Here is a 14437-nt window from a genome sequence, read left to right as displayed (position 1 = left end):
GATACAGTATATCAAAATAAAATATTCAAAACTACTATATACAAAGTGAAAAAATCTGGAATTATCCTATTCTATATTAAGTGAATAAGTCGGTTACTTTACATTGACTTATTTATGTTAAGGTCCATTTAGTATCCTGGTTGCTACTTTGGAAACTTTGATGAAGTGCAGTTTTCCACTACTTTCCCCCTCTCATACTTGTTTGCTAGATCATAAAACTGGACAGTTTTCAGTTGGGGGGAAATTGTAAATTGTTCTCTATTTGGACAACCCACATTTTTACCTTCTTTTTAGATGATATCACTGAGGTTAGAGAGATAACGGCTTCTCATTTTTTCTGTATATCTTAGAGGATCTCAGCTGAATTAACAAGAAATTGACTTCTGGTATGGATGAGCCAGAACTAAATATAAAGGTGTGTTTCTTCATTATTTCTATCTGGCCCTGAAAGATTCATTGCCTGAAATTCTAGGAGGCTGGAGAGCAAAATATATTCTGTTATAGTTTTTAGAATTTATAGCAAACAAGCAGAATATTTTGGGGAAGTTTCTGATAACTGAACTTCAGATGATCGTGTTAAGCTGTAGTGACTTTCTATAACTTATTTTTATTTTTTTAAAAAGCATTTATAACTTTTTAAAAATATTTTTTTTTATTGATTTCAGAGAGAGGAAGGGAGAGGGAGAGAGAGAAACATCAATGATGAGAGAGGATCATTGACTGGCTGCCTCCTGCACGCTCCCAACTGGGGATTGAGCCCACAACCCGGGCATGTGCCCTTGACTGGAATTGAACCTGGGACCCTTCAGTCTACAGGCCAACACTCTAGCCACTGAGCAAACCCCGCTAGAGCTACAATTTATTGACATATAGGTCACATGCTAAAAAATTTGCCCATGTAAACTGTACAATTCAATGATTTTTTAATTAGTTCAAAGAGTTGTGCAACCATCATCACATTCAATTTTAGAAAATTTTTATCCCTCGAAATGCAGTATCAATTAGCAGTTACTCCTCACTTCTTCCCAAGTTTGTCAGCATTCGGCAACCACTACTCTATTTTCTGTCTCTAAACTTTGGGCATTTCACATCATAGAGTATGTCAGTCTTTTGATTCTTACTTTTTTACTTAGCATAATGTTTACAAGGTTTATTTATGTTGTAGCTTGTATCTATAGTTCATTTTTTTCATTGTCAAATAATATTTCATTTGTATGGATATCGTGTTTTATTTACCTATTAATCAATTGATGGACATTGAGATCACTCCACTTTGTGGCCGTTATGAATAATTCTGCTTGAACATTCTGTACAAGTGTTTGTATGGACATATATTTTCATTTCTTCTGGGTTAATACTGAACAGAGGAATATAATAACTCTATGTTTAACTTTTGAGAAACTGCTCATTTTACATTTCCATCAGCAGTGTAGGAGGGCTCTAATTTCTTCACAGTGTCCAATGCTTGATATTATCTGTCTTTTTGATTATAGACATACTGGCGGTGTAAAGTGGAATCTCACTGTGATTTTGATTTGTATTTTCCTAATGACTAATGATATTGAACATATTTTCATGTATGTGTTGGACATTTGTAAATCTTTTTGGAGAAATCTTTTTTCAGATCTTTTGTTCATTTTAATTGGTTTGTCTTTTTATTATTGAGTTATAAGAATTCTTTATACATTCCTGATAGAAGTTCCATGTCGGAGAGGATTAGCAAATATTTTCTACCGTTTTGTGGGTTGTCTTTTCCCTTTATTGATGGTGGTGGCTTTTAAAGTAGAGGCTTTTTTTTTTTAATTTTAATGAAGTCCAATTTATATATTTTTGTTTTGTTGCTTGTGCTTTTGGTGTTATATCTAAGAAACCATTGCCTAAGCCAGTGATGGCGAACCTATGGCACATGTGTCAGAGGTGACACGTGAACTCATGTTTTTGGTTGATTTTTCTTTGTTAAATGGCATTTAAATATATAAAATAAATATCAAAAATATAAGTCTTTGTTTTACTATGGTTGCAAATATCAAAAAATTTCTATATGTGACACGGCACCAGAGTTAAGTTAGGGTTTTTCAAAATGCTGACACGCCGAGCTCAAAAGGTTCGCCATCACTGGCCTAAGCCAAAGTCATGAAGATTTACTTTGTTTTCTTCTGAGAGTTTTATAGATTTAGCTCTGATATTTAGAGCTACATCCCTGTAAAGTTTATTTTTGTATATATTCTAAGGAAGGAATCGTGCTTCATTCTCTTATATGTGGAAATCCATTTGTCCCAGCAGCATCATTAGTTGAAGAGACCTTTCTACCTATTGAGTAGACTTGGCACCCTTATAGAAAATAATTTAACCTTAAATGTGAGTATTTATATCTGGAACCTCTGTTCTACTTCATTGATGTCTATGCTTACCATATGTCAGTACCACATTATCTTTATTGCTGTAGCTTTTCAGTAGGTCTTGAAATCAGGAAGTGTGAATACTCTAACTTTGTTCTTCTTTTTCAATATTTTTTGTTAATTTTTGGTTATTCTGGCTTCCTTGAATTTCTATGTAAATTTTGGCTTGTCAATTTCTGCAAAAAAAGAAGCTAGCTTAGATGTAATATGTATTGAGTTAAATCTGTAGATCAAATTGGTGAGTATTGCCTTTTTAATAATGTTAAGTCTTTAGGATCCAAGGATATGACTCTTTCCATTTATTTAGGTCTTCTTTAATTTATTTTAACAATGTTTTTTAGTTTTAAGAATACAAGTTTTGCATTTATTTTGTAATATTTATTCCTAAATTTTATGGCACTGACTAGAACCTCCAGTACAGAGTTGAATAGAAGTGGTGAGGGTGGACATCCTCATCTTGTTCCTAATCTTTAGTGTGAAAGCATTCAGTTGTAGTGATTTCTTTTTTAACCCTAAAATGAGCCCTAAAAAAGTTAAAAATAACTTTGTTTTGAAGACAAACTTTCTTTTGATTTAAGATTTTTTCTTCTGTTTACATACACAGATATGCACTGATTAGAAGGCTTGCTTGTGCAGTGTGGAGGATAAGACAGTGCCTTACAAAAATGGGGTTTGGGAGTGACCTGAAGAATTCACATGAAGCTGTGTTAAAATTGCAAGACTGGGAATTACGCTTACTGGAAACAGTGAAGAAATTTATGGCCCTGAGGATAAAAAGTGATAAAGAATATGCATCTACTTTACAGAACCTTTGTAATCAAGTTGATAAAGAAAGCACTATTCAAGTGAATTATGTCAGCAATGTTTCTAAGGTGAGAGGAATAATTTCATCATTTGTTATGTATAGCATCATAATTGTGCTTAAGGCAAATAGGTCATACTACATATGGATAAACCCCACGATACATTATTGTTATTATTAACATTGCGGTAAGTAGTTGATTATCTTTTGAGTTCTTTAAATAATAAAAACACAAGTCTTTATGTTTACCCAATGAGTTACAATGTACAGTACCCTTATTTCTTGGTGTATATCTTGATTTCTATCTGGTATAATTTTCCTTCTTAAAGGACTGCCATTAACATTTTTATAATGGAATTCTGATAATTCATTTTTTTTTAGGTTTTGTAAGTATGAAAATGTTTATATTGTCTTCATTTTTGAAAAATATTTTTGCTGTTTATTTTTTCTCTCAATACTTCAAAAATACCACTATAGTATTTCCTTGCATTGTTGCTGATGAAATATTTGTTATTTCCCCCCCTCTGGCTATGCTTAAAATTTTTTCTTTATTGCTGATTCCATTTATTTATTTATTCTCACTCGAGGATATTTTTCCATTTATTTTTATAGAGTGGAAGAGACGGGAAGAGAAGTGAGAGAGAAACATTGATTGGTTGCCTCCCTTACATGCCCGACCAGGGCTGGGGATTGGGATTGAATTTGCTCTTGATGGGAATTGAAACCTGAATACTATGTGGGCTAATTCTCTATCCCAGCGGTTCTCAACCTGTGGGTCGCGACCCTTTTGGGGGTCCAATGACCCTTTCACAGGGGTTGCTTAAGACCATCGGAAAACACATATATAATTACATATTGTTTTTGTGATTAGTCACTGTGCTTTAATTATGTTCAATTTGTAACAATGAAAATACATCCTGCATATCAGATATTTACATTACTATTCATAACAGTAGCAAAATTACAGTTATGAAGTAGCAACGAAAATAATTTTATGGTTGGGGGTCACCACAACATGAGGAACTGTATTAAAGGGTCGCGGCATTAGGAAGGTTGAGAACCACTGCTCTATCCACTGAGCCAAACTGGCTAGGGCTCTTTATCACTGGTTTTAATCAACCTGTTAGGTGCCTTTGCATAGTTTTCTTCATGTTTCTTCTGCCAGGGGTTTGTTGACATTCTTATATCTGGGTTTAGAGTTTTAATTAACTTTGGAAAAATGTCAGCCATTATATAAAATAATATTTTTCAGTCCTCTCTCATCCCTCTTACCTGATTGGGGAGTCTGATTACATATACACGGAGTGACCAGATTATTATGACCACCTGACATGTGAAGGCAAATTAGCTATAATTTCGTGCTGAAGTTGCTAGAGGGCCAGACCATTATAAATAGGGAAGCAGGTTGTTTACCACGACAGTAAAAGTGATTTTTTTCTGAAGATATGGGTAAACAACGCTATTTAACAGCCTTTGAATGTGGGATGATTGTTGGCGCTCAAAGCCATGGAGCGAGTATCAGCAAAACAGCCGAAGGCCTGTTTGAACACCTTTGCTGTCTGCAGTTACCAAGATAAAACGTCTCCAATTCGCACAGGAACACAAGGATTGGACAGTCGAGCATTGGAAAAAAGTCATGTGGTCCGATGAATCACGTTTCCAGTTGCATCATGCAGATGGCAGAGTGAGAATTTGGTGGAAATGGCATGAAAGCATGCACCCCACATACATGAGTACAACCCTTCAAGCTGGTGGGGCAGTGTTATGCTTTGGGGCATGTTTTCCTGGCATGATTTGGGCCCTTTAATTCATGTGAAACAACGTCTGAATAGCACAACATACCTAAGTATCGTTGTTGATCAAGTTCATCCTATCACGTTAATGACATATCCCAATGGAGATGGCTTCTTCCAACAAGACAATGTGCCATGCCACGGTGCTCGTATTGTGCAGGATTGGTTTCAAGAACATGAGGGAGACTTTACCTTGCTTATGTGGCCCCCATAATCACCAGATCTCAGTCCAATTGAGCATTTGTGGGACGAAGTTAAAAGAGCCATCAGGCAGCTGGTTCCACAACCATCAAATCTCACAGAACTGGACAGTGCTATTCATCAGGCATAGTGTCAGATTCCTCGCATCACCTTTCAACATCTCAGCCAAGAAGAATCGCCGCAGTATTGAAGGCAAAAGGTGGCCCAACGAAGTACTGATGGGGTGGTCATAATAATCTGGCCACTCAGTGTATATGTGGCTGTTTGAAGTTATCCCATAGTTTATTGATACTCTATTTATTTTTCTGTCTTTGTGTTTCATTGTAGTTAGTTTCTATTATTATGTCTTCCATTTCTCTAATCTTGTTTTTATGCAATGTCAGATCCCATGTATTTTTAAATAACTGTTGTTAATTACATCCCATGTATTTTTCATGTCAGACATTGTTCATTTCTGGTGCCCTTTAATAATCCTATCAGACATGAACTCTGACCATTTCCCAGACCACTCCTCTTCCAGCAATGCTACTTCTTCCCTCCTTCTTCTTTCTCTGACAATCTCACTTTGTGTCTCACCTTTATTTTGGGATGTGGTTAAGTTACTTGGAGACAGTTTGATCTGTTTGGTTCTTGCCTATTTGTACCATTAAACCCAGCCTTTTTAACCCATACCTGTACTGTAGGTTAAGGAATTAGAGGGAAGGAAACAGGAACTGAGTAGTTGAGCCATTTCCATATTGAAATGAGTAAATCTTAAAAAAAAAAATGATTTATCTGTTATAGTTCAACTAGGGGCCCAGTGCACAAATTCGTGCACTTTGAGGGGGACTGTGTGCCCTGAGTCTGTGGTAGGCCCAGGGGAGAGCCTTGGCCCATACTCTGTGCTCCCGCCTGGCCCTTCATGCCGCAGCCCAGTCTCCTGTCTGCCCGCAGCCCTGCTCCCGCCGCCGCCATTCCCAGGTGCTGATGGGGCTGGCCCTGCTCTCACCTGCTGATGGCGCAGAGCGTGGAGTGATTGGGGCTGGTGCCAGTAGCAGGTGAAAATGGTGGCTGCTGCCCCGATCACCCCGCTCAGGAGTAGGGGGAGGTGGAGAAGTCCTCAGGGGCGGTCAGGGCCAGCAGCCACCGCTCGCAACCGCTGATGGCAGCAGGTGCGAGCAGGACCGGCGCCGGCAGGAGGTGCGAGTGCTGGGCAATACTGTGGCATGTGGGAGCAAAGAATTTTCAGTAACAACCTGAGGCTCGCCCTGATGACAGCGACTGGCGCCCTGCCTTGGTCTGGTGCCCCCACCATCCCACTGCTGCCGACGCCCACCAGGTTCCCCTCTCTGCTGCCTGCTGCTGATGCCCGCCATGTTCTGCGTACATCCCCTGGTGGTCAGCACACCTCATAGCGACCGGTTGTTTGGTTGTTTTGCTGTTCGGGCTATTTGCATATTAGCCTTTCCTTATATAGGATTAGAATCTTTTTATATCCTTCATGTCTCTACTTAATATGCTTATTCTTTAGTTTCTTGAACATGTAGAATACATGTAACTGCTTTATTGTCTCTGTCTTCTAACATCTGTGTTATTTCTGGGTTAGTTTTGATTGACTGATTTTTCTCCTCATTTTGGGTTGTATTTTTCTGCATGGTAATTTTTGATTTGATGCCAGGTAGTGTGAATTTTACCTTTTTAGGTACTAAATAGTTTTGTATTTCTTTAAATGTTCTTGAGCTTTATTTTGGGATATGGTTAAGTTCCTTGAAGACAGTTTGATCTGTTTGGTTCTTGCCTTTGCATTTGTTAGGTGGCACCAGAGTTACATGTAATCTAGGGTGAATTTTATCTGATCTAGGGAGGAAGGTCATTCTCACTGCGCAGAGGATGCTCTCCAAATTACTAAGTTTTACACTCTGGCTGTTGGGACCTGGAATGATTCTGTGGCTCTGTGTGAGCTCTGGACAGTGTTTCCTGTAATCCTTATGGGAGAGTTATTTCCTTGGCATAGTTTCCTCCCTTAGCTACATAATCAAGGGGGAGTCTTTTGCATTCTCCTGAGATTTTTCTTTGTGCAGCTTTCTTCTCTCTAGTACTCTATCCTTGTCTCTTCTCTAGGATTCTGACTACCTTGATGTCTCTGTGCTCTGAACTTAGTCCCTTTAACTCACAGCGATTCATGAGTTCTGCTTGGCTCTTTCTCCCTTGGCTGAGGCCTGAAAATTTTCTCAATTTGGTAACCTGGGTTCACTGTTCTTCATTGCCTGGTATCCAGCGACTTGCGTACTGTGTATTAAATATACTTTGTTCAGTTTTTAGTTGTTTTAGGCAGGAAGATAAAGCCGTTCCTGTTTCTCTGTCTTGACTGGAAGCAGAGACTTGCGACTAGTGATTTTTATGTCTTTATTTAACAAAATTAAAATGTATAACTGAGTTTCAAGAATAGAACAAAAATTCTCCTGTGCCCTCCAGTCTATTCATTAATTGTTAACATTTTGCCAAATTTGCTCTGTGTTTCTCTTTCTCAATGTAATTGTGTAAGTATGTGTGTGTGTGTGTGTGTGTGTATAAATTTGAATGATTTGCAAGTTAGTTGAACCATCATGCTGACACCTACTTTGACAAGCAAACATCAGGTCTTTTTAAGGTAAAGTGCCAGATTTATTGTAGTGCTTATGTATTTCTTCAATCTGTGCAAAGTTTTTATTAATTTCTCGTCTTTTTTCCATTATGTCCCTGGTGAGTTTTTTGAGTATTGTATCTGTAACACCGTTTTCCCATACACTCTGTGATTTTTACTGTGTAATTTTGCACAGCCTAGTGATTATTAGGGATACAAATCTTTCATTACAGCAAAACTTGTACATTAGAATTACTTGGGAAACTTTGAAATACTGATATCTAGACCACTTCCAAAACTTATTAAATCAGAATCTCTGGTTGTGGGGTTCAAGAAATGGTATTTTTTAAAAGCTCCCAGTTGATTCTTATTGCAGACAGAATTGTGAACCACTGGACTAAGGAAACTAGAAAATGCAGACACACAGGCTCTTCTGAATGGGAAGTACCTCAGGTTTCCTTTGCACCTTATAATTTAGTCTTTGAAAACCTCAGTTTTAGGGAAACTTAATAACGACTTGTCTTCTGGATTTCTCTATCTGGTAAGAAGTCAGAGATTCCAAAACCTTCTTCTTATGTAATATGCAAACTCTGCATTAAAACTTTTGTTTCAGAGACCCATTTATTTTGAGTTATTGTGTGGTATAGAAAGATACGTTCTTCATGGCAATTTTATGTTATATTTTAAAAGTATTTAAGCAAGAAGAAAGAAAGTGAGTAGTTGGAAGATACAGTCTGCAGAGAAAAGCTATTTATGACAATTGTTATTTAGGAATTTTTCAAGCTTGAGTCATCTTGTTGATTATTTTCAGTGCTTTACTGTAATTATAGCTCTAGTAGTAGTTCATTCTTTGACATAATGTCCTACAATAAATACTTTTTGGTATAATGAACTCAGAACCCTTAAATTACTACCTGTTTATGGAATACTGATTTACATCACTACACATCTGTTACTTCAAAGGTGAAAAGCATGGTATTCTTTCCTGAAAGATACAATTTCTTTCCCTATATATAGTTTTCTTTTAAAGAACTGAGTACAGTGTTTTGATGTATATTCATCCTAGTAAAACTGATACTTTTTTTTTTTTTTTTACCTCTATTGGTTCCTTAAAGTAAAATAGGCATTTTAGAATTTATGCTAATTATTATAGAAACCTGCAGTGCTATTTAGTGTATGAAACTGATTTTCTTTTTGGCAGGGAGGGGAGAAGGGAGAATAAAATTTCTGTAAATTGAATCATTTTCCCTCTTTTTATTGTGAAATAAGAGGTGCATTTATTTCTAGGAACTATTTTGGTCACAAAACAGCAACATAAAAAATCAGATTCAATTTAGGAATTCAGAAACTCTTGAAATAATCAAGAGTTTATTGATTATTTAGTATTTCATTACACAATATCAGTATTTTTCAACATGCAATTCAGTGTTCTGAAAAATGTTCTAAACTTTGAGTCTGAAACCAGTAATTTTGTTTCTCTGGGGCCTCAGGAAAAGTGTGCTATCTGTTTATCTTAAAGTGGTGCAATTTGTAATTATCTACATGGTATTGGGGTTGATTAGATAACAAGATGATGATTTATTTCTTAACTGTTCTGCTTAGGGAGATTTAAGGTGTGCATCATAATGCTGGATAGAAGCCCAAATAGAGTGGCCTTTTTCATTTGCACCTTCATTTCTTGTGACTGAGCATGTCATATCAAAAATGACTCAATTATCTGGGCCTAGAAGATTTTTTCCCCCCAATTCCAGTTGACATTCAATATTATTTTATACTAGTTTCAGGGGTACAGCATAGTGGTTAGAAAATGATATAATTTATGAAGTGAACCCTGCCTTGTTCCTGATCTTAAGGGAAATGCTTTTAGTTTTTGCCCATTGAGTATGATGTTGGCTGTAGGTTTGTTATATATGGCCTTTATTATGTTGAGATATGATCCCCCTGTTCCCACTTTGCAGAGAGTTTTTATCATCAATGGATGCTGGATTTTGTCAAATGCTTTTTCTGCATCTATTGATATGGTCATGTGATTTTTATTTTGTTTACATTACATATCTCATTTGTTGATTTGCAAATATTGAACCAACCTTGCATCACCAGAATAAATCCCTCTTGGTCATGTTTTTTTGCTGTTGTTGTTAATTCTCACCTGAGGATATTTTTCCATTGGTTTTTAGAGAGAGTAGAAGGGAGAGGGAGAGACAGGGAAAGAGAAACATTGATGTGAGAGAGACACATCGACTGTTGCCTCCTGCATGAACCCTGACCAGGGCTGGGGATTAAGCCTGCAACTGAGGTCCATGCTCTTGACCGATATCAAACCTGGGACGATTCTGTCCATGGGCTGATGCGCTATCGATTGAGTAAACCAATTAAGGCATGGTGTATACCAGCTGTGGGCAAACTACGGCCCGGAAATGAATAAAACTAAAACAAAAAGACCGTACCCTTTTATGTAATGATGTTTACTTTGAATTTATATTAGTTCACACAAACACTCCATCCATGCTTTTGTTCCGGCCCTCCGGTCCAGTTTAAGAACCCATTGTGGCCCTCGAGTCAAAAAGTTTGCCCACCCCTGGTGTATACTCTTTTTATTGTATTGCTGAATCTGATTTGCTACTATTTTGTTGAGGATTTTAGCATTTTTGTTCATCAGGGATATTGGCCTGTAATTTTCTTTCTTTGTAGTGTCTTTTTCTGGTTTTGGAATTAGGATAATGCTGACTTAGTAAAAAGAGGTTGGAAGTCTTCTCTTCTCTTGAATTTTTTGGAATAGTTTGAGGAGGATAGGTGTTAATTCTTCTTTGAATGCCTGGTAAAACTTACCTGTGAATCCTTGTGGTCCAGGACTTTTGTTTGCTGCGAGTTTTTTTATTTTTTTTTATTATTGCTTCAATTTCATTAGTTGTTGAGACTTCCGATATTGGGCAATGACTGAGCTAATGCTGTTCAGAATATTTGTTGCCAGTCTTTAGAACCCAACTATTGACTTTGATTATATTAATTCTGTTCTAAATAAGTATATAATAATCTGTTTAAAAAGATTTACTTAATAATTTTTTATCTGCATAGTATTTTTTTCAGGATTCATTTTGGTTATTTTGTTAGTGTTTAATAATATGAGACTTTATAGGACTTGAAATAACAAGGGTTAAACATTTCAACCCCTTCATTGTTAGAAAGGCTTTAATTATGGATGGTGAAATTCTCCTGATATTGAAAGATGACCCCATGTCTTGCTGACTCACCAAATATCTCAGGCATTTGGTTCTTTAAAAAGCTCCACCAGATGAGAATAGATCTGCAGTTTTGGAGACTAGTCGATTCTTGCTGCATTTACAGGGGAATAAATTTTAAATTCTATTAGAAAAAATAAGACATCCAGGTACTCCAAAATGAGTTATAGAATTGATGAGGTTTCATATATGTAACTAGTTTATTAAACGTATTATATGATTTAAATGTCCCAAGACTACTTGACTCAGCTATGGTACTGAGAGTGTGGTTTTTTCATGGTTTTTGTGCTTGGGTTCATTGAGTTTCTTAAATCTGTGGGTTTTAGTTTTCAAGATTTGAATATTTTCAGCCATTTTTTTTTAAAATAACGTCCTCTCTGTCTCCTTTGTGGTTTCTAATTGCAAGCAAATTTTGTTTTATTGTGCATTTCTTTATTGTGGTTTACAGACACTCAGTTGAGTTTTTTACGAAAGAAGTGGGTGGATTTGTGGTAGACGTGGGAGGGATAATCAGAAAGACTTGTTGATGGATTGTTCATGGGGAAGGGTGGCCAGAGCTTCTAAGGAGGAGAGACTTTTTAGGAAGAGAGAATGTTTGTTAGCAGTATTTGGAGGTAGGATAGAGCCAGGTCTCTGCTAACCCGAGGCCTAGAGGATAAATGGAAAGTTCTGATAAAAGGTATAGAGAGTTATTTCATCATAGAGCAGGAGTTCTTGAAGGTATAGGATTCGATAGATGGTGTCCTGGGTCAGATTAGGAGATATTGCGGACAATATGGGATTGGCAGGCAGAGTGATAATATATATATACCTTGGGAGGCTCAGACTTCCTAAGCCTGAAGTGAACTGTTCGGTAGCATAGGATGTGCCCTTCTGGGAGCAGGAGGACATTTGCTCTAGTTCTGTGGTCTTTAATGCTGGCTTCTAAAAAGGCTTCTTCCTACGCTAAAACTTCTACATAGAACCACAAAAATGTATTGTATGAAGCACTTAGAGATTATTTATATTTTGAAGATAGAGAAAGAACTGGTTCCTCTCACTTTTTTTTTTGTAACCTTAACATTATCCCCATGCTGTAGAATGTTTTTCCAACATTGTATTTTTTAGAATGAAAATATCATGTGAAAAAGGTAAACCTGCAAGACTTATTAGGGCCATTTAGTTTGTTTTTAATTCATTTTTGTGTAGTTTTAAAATTTGTTTTCATGTTTGTTATAATTGAGGTTTTTTTTTTTTTTTTAATAAAAACTTTGTGGTATAAATATGTGTTCATAGGCCACAGGTCTTATTCCATGTTCTTAGTAGCATTTAACAAACTAAAAAGGCCTTCCTCCCTATATAAGGTTTATTTATTTATTTTGAGAAATGAATATGGAAGTGTATTTAAAACAAGATTATCAACTCAGACCGTGACAGTTTTGACTGTGACCAAGAATTTGCTTTCTTTAGGCTACAATTTTGATTTAGGATTGTATTAGAATATTAACAGAAAAAGAATAAATCTATTCATTCAAAGATTAAAAGTATTAAAGTAGAGAAATAGTTTTATAAATATCTAAAAGCATATCTTGTTCATTTTTTTTATTGCTTAAAGTACTACAAAGATATTACATATGTCTCCTTCCCCCCCCACCCCCCCTTGACATTTCCCCGGCCTCCCCTACCCCCCCAGTGTCTTGTGTCCATTGGTTATGCTTATATGTATGCATACAAGTCCTTTGGTTGATTTCTCTGCTGTCGTTTGACAGTCTGTTCAATGCTGCTCTTCCTCTGTATCTATTTTTGTTCATCAGTTTATAATGGCCTTTATTATCCATAAGTGAGTGAGATCATGTGGTATTTTTCTTTCATTGACTGGCTTATTTCACTTAGCATAATGCTTTCCACTTCCATCCATGCTATTGCAAATGGTAAGAATTCCTTCTTTTTTACAGCAGCATAGTATTCCATTGTGTAGATGTTCCAGTTTTCTAATCCATTCATCTACTGATGGGCACTTAGGCTGTTTCCAGATCTTAGCTATGGTGAATTGTGCTGCTATGAACATATGGGTGCATATATCCTTTCTGATTGGTGTTTCTGGTTTCTTGGGATATATTCCTAGAAGTGGGATCACTGGGTCAAATGGGAGTTCCATTTGTAGTTTTTTGAGGAAACTCCATACTGTCTTCCATAGTGGCTGCACCAGTCTGCATTCCCACCAGCAGTGCACGAGTGTTCCCTTTTCTCCGCATCCTCTCCAGCACTTGTCGTTGGTTGAGGTGTGAGATGATACCTCATTGTTGTTTTGATTTGCATCTCTTGGATGATTAGTGACTTTGAGCATGTTTTCATATGTCTCTTGGCTTTCTGAATGTCCTCTTTTGAAAAGTGTCTATTTAGGTCCTTTGCCCATTTTTTGATTGGATTGTTTATCTTCCTTTTGTTAAGTTGTATGAGTTCCCTATAAATGTTGGAGATTAAACCTTTATCAATGATAACATTGGCAAATATGTTCTCCCATGCAGTGGGCTTTCTTGTTGTTTTGTTGATGGTTTCTTTTGCTGTGAAGAAGCTTTTTATTTTGATGTAGTCCCATTTGTTCATTGTCTCTTTAGTTTCTAATGCCCTAGGAGCAGTATCAGTGAAGAAATTGCTGTGACATATGTCTGAGATTTTGTTTCTTGTCCATTTTTTGTATCTTTAACATGGATTTTCCCTGACTGTGGTAAATCTCCAATTATTGTTTCTGAATAGGAGACCTATAATGAGCATTCCTCTGTTACTTTTTTCAGTATTTATAAATTAGAAATTCTAATAACATGACTTGTCTTTTCCATCATTTTGTGTCTCTGCTATTGAGGCAAAATGCTATGCTGGAAAATCATTGAGAACTACTAACAGAAGAGAATGACTAAGCTAGAAATCCAGAGATTGCCTGTATTTAAGACATAAGCAGCAAAGATGAACAGGTAGAAGGACTGGGAAAGCATTTTTAGGAAGGGAGGAAGCAAGTTTGTATGTGGGAAGATAAGAACTCATACAAGCCAAAATAGAAGAGTCAGCAAGATCTGAAGCCAGAGAGAGACAGGCTTTGAATAAAGATGGAAAAATTCTGTTGCATCAGGAAATAGTGGCCTTTGTGAGGAATTAGAATGGTGTGAGCAGAAACAATGTATCAGTGTGTTGAAAAACCAACAGAAGCCCTAGCTGGTTTGGCTCATTGGATAGAGCTTTGGCCTGTGGACTGAAGGGTCCTGGGTTCGATTCCAGTCAAGGGCACGTACCTCAGTTGCAGGCATCTCCCAGCCTGGGCTTGGTCAGGGCGTGTGCAGGAGCAACCAATTGATGTGTTTCTTTCACATCGATATTTCTCTCTGTCTTTCCCTCTCTTTTCTACTCTCTCTAAAAATCAATGGAAA

General features: G+C 36.8%; 1 protein-coding gene across 11 annotated transcripts in view; it reads left to right on the top strand.

The window, feature by feature from the left end:
* Positions 1-14437, top strand: part of FER (FER tyrosine kinase) — a 293802-nt gene that overhangs the window by 34653 nt on the left and 244712 nt on the right. For 10 of the 11 annotated variants that reach the window (XM_059693942.1, XM_059693943.1, XM_059693946.1 and 7 more), the window contains one exon: positions 3004-3271. In XM_059693942.1, the coding sequence (XP_059549925.1) occupies positions 3065-3271 (207 nt within the window). In that variant the 5' untranslated portion in view covers positions 3004-3064. Of the gene's footprint in view, positions 1-2231; positions 2359-3003; positions 3272-14437 lie in introns of all 11 variants that reach the window. The other variant, XM_059693947.1, reaches the window with a different exon arrangement.

This window comes from Myotis daubentonii, chromosome 4, assembly GCF_963259705.1.
Source record: "Myotis daubentonii chromosome 4, mMyoDau2.1, whole genome shotgun sequence".
Lineage (NCBI taxonomy): Eukaryota > Metazoa > Chordata > Mammalia > Chiroptera > Vespertilionidae > Myotis > Myotis daubentonii.
This window is presented reverse-complemented; position numbering and strand designations above follow the sequence as displayed.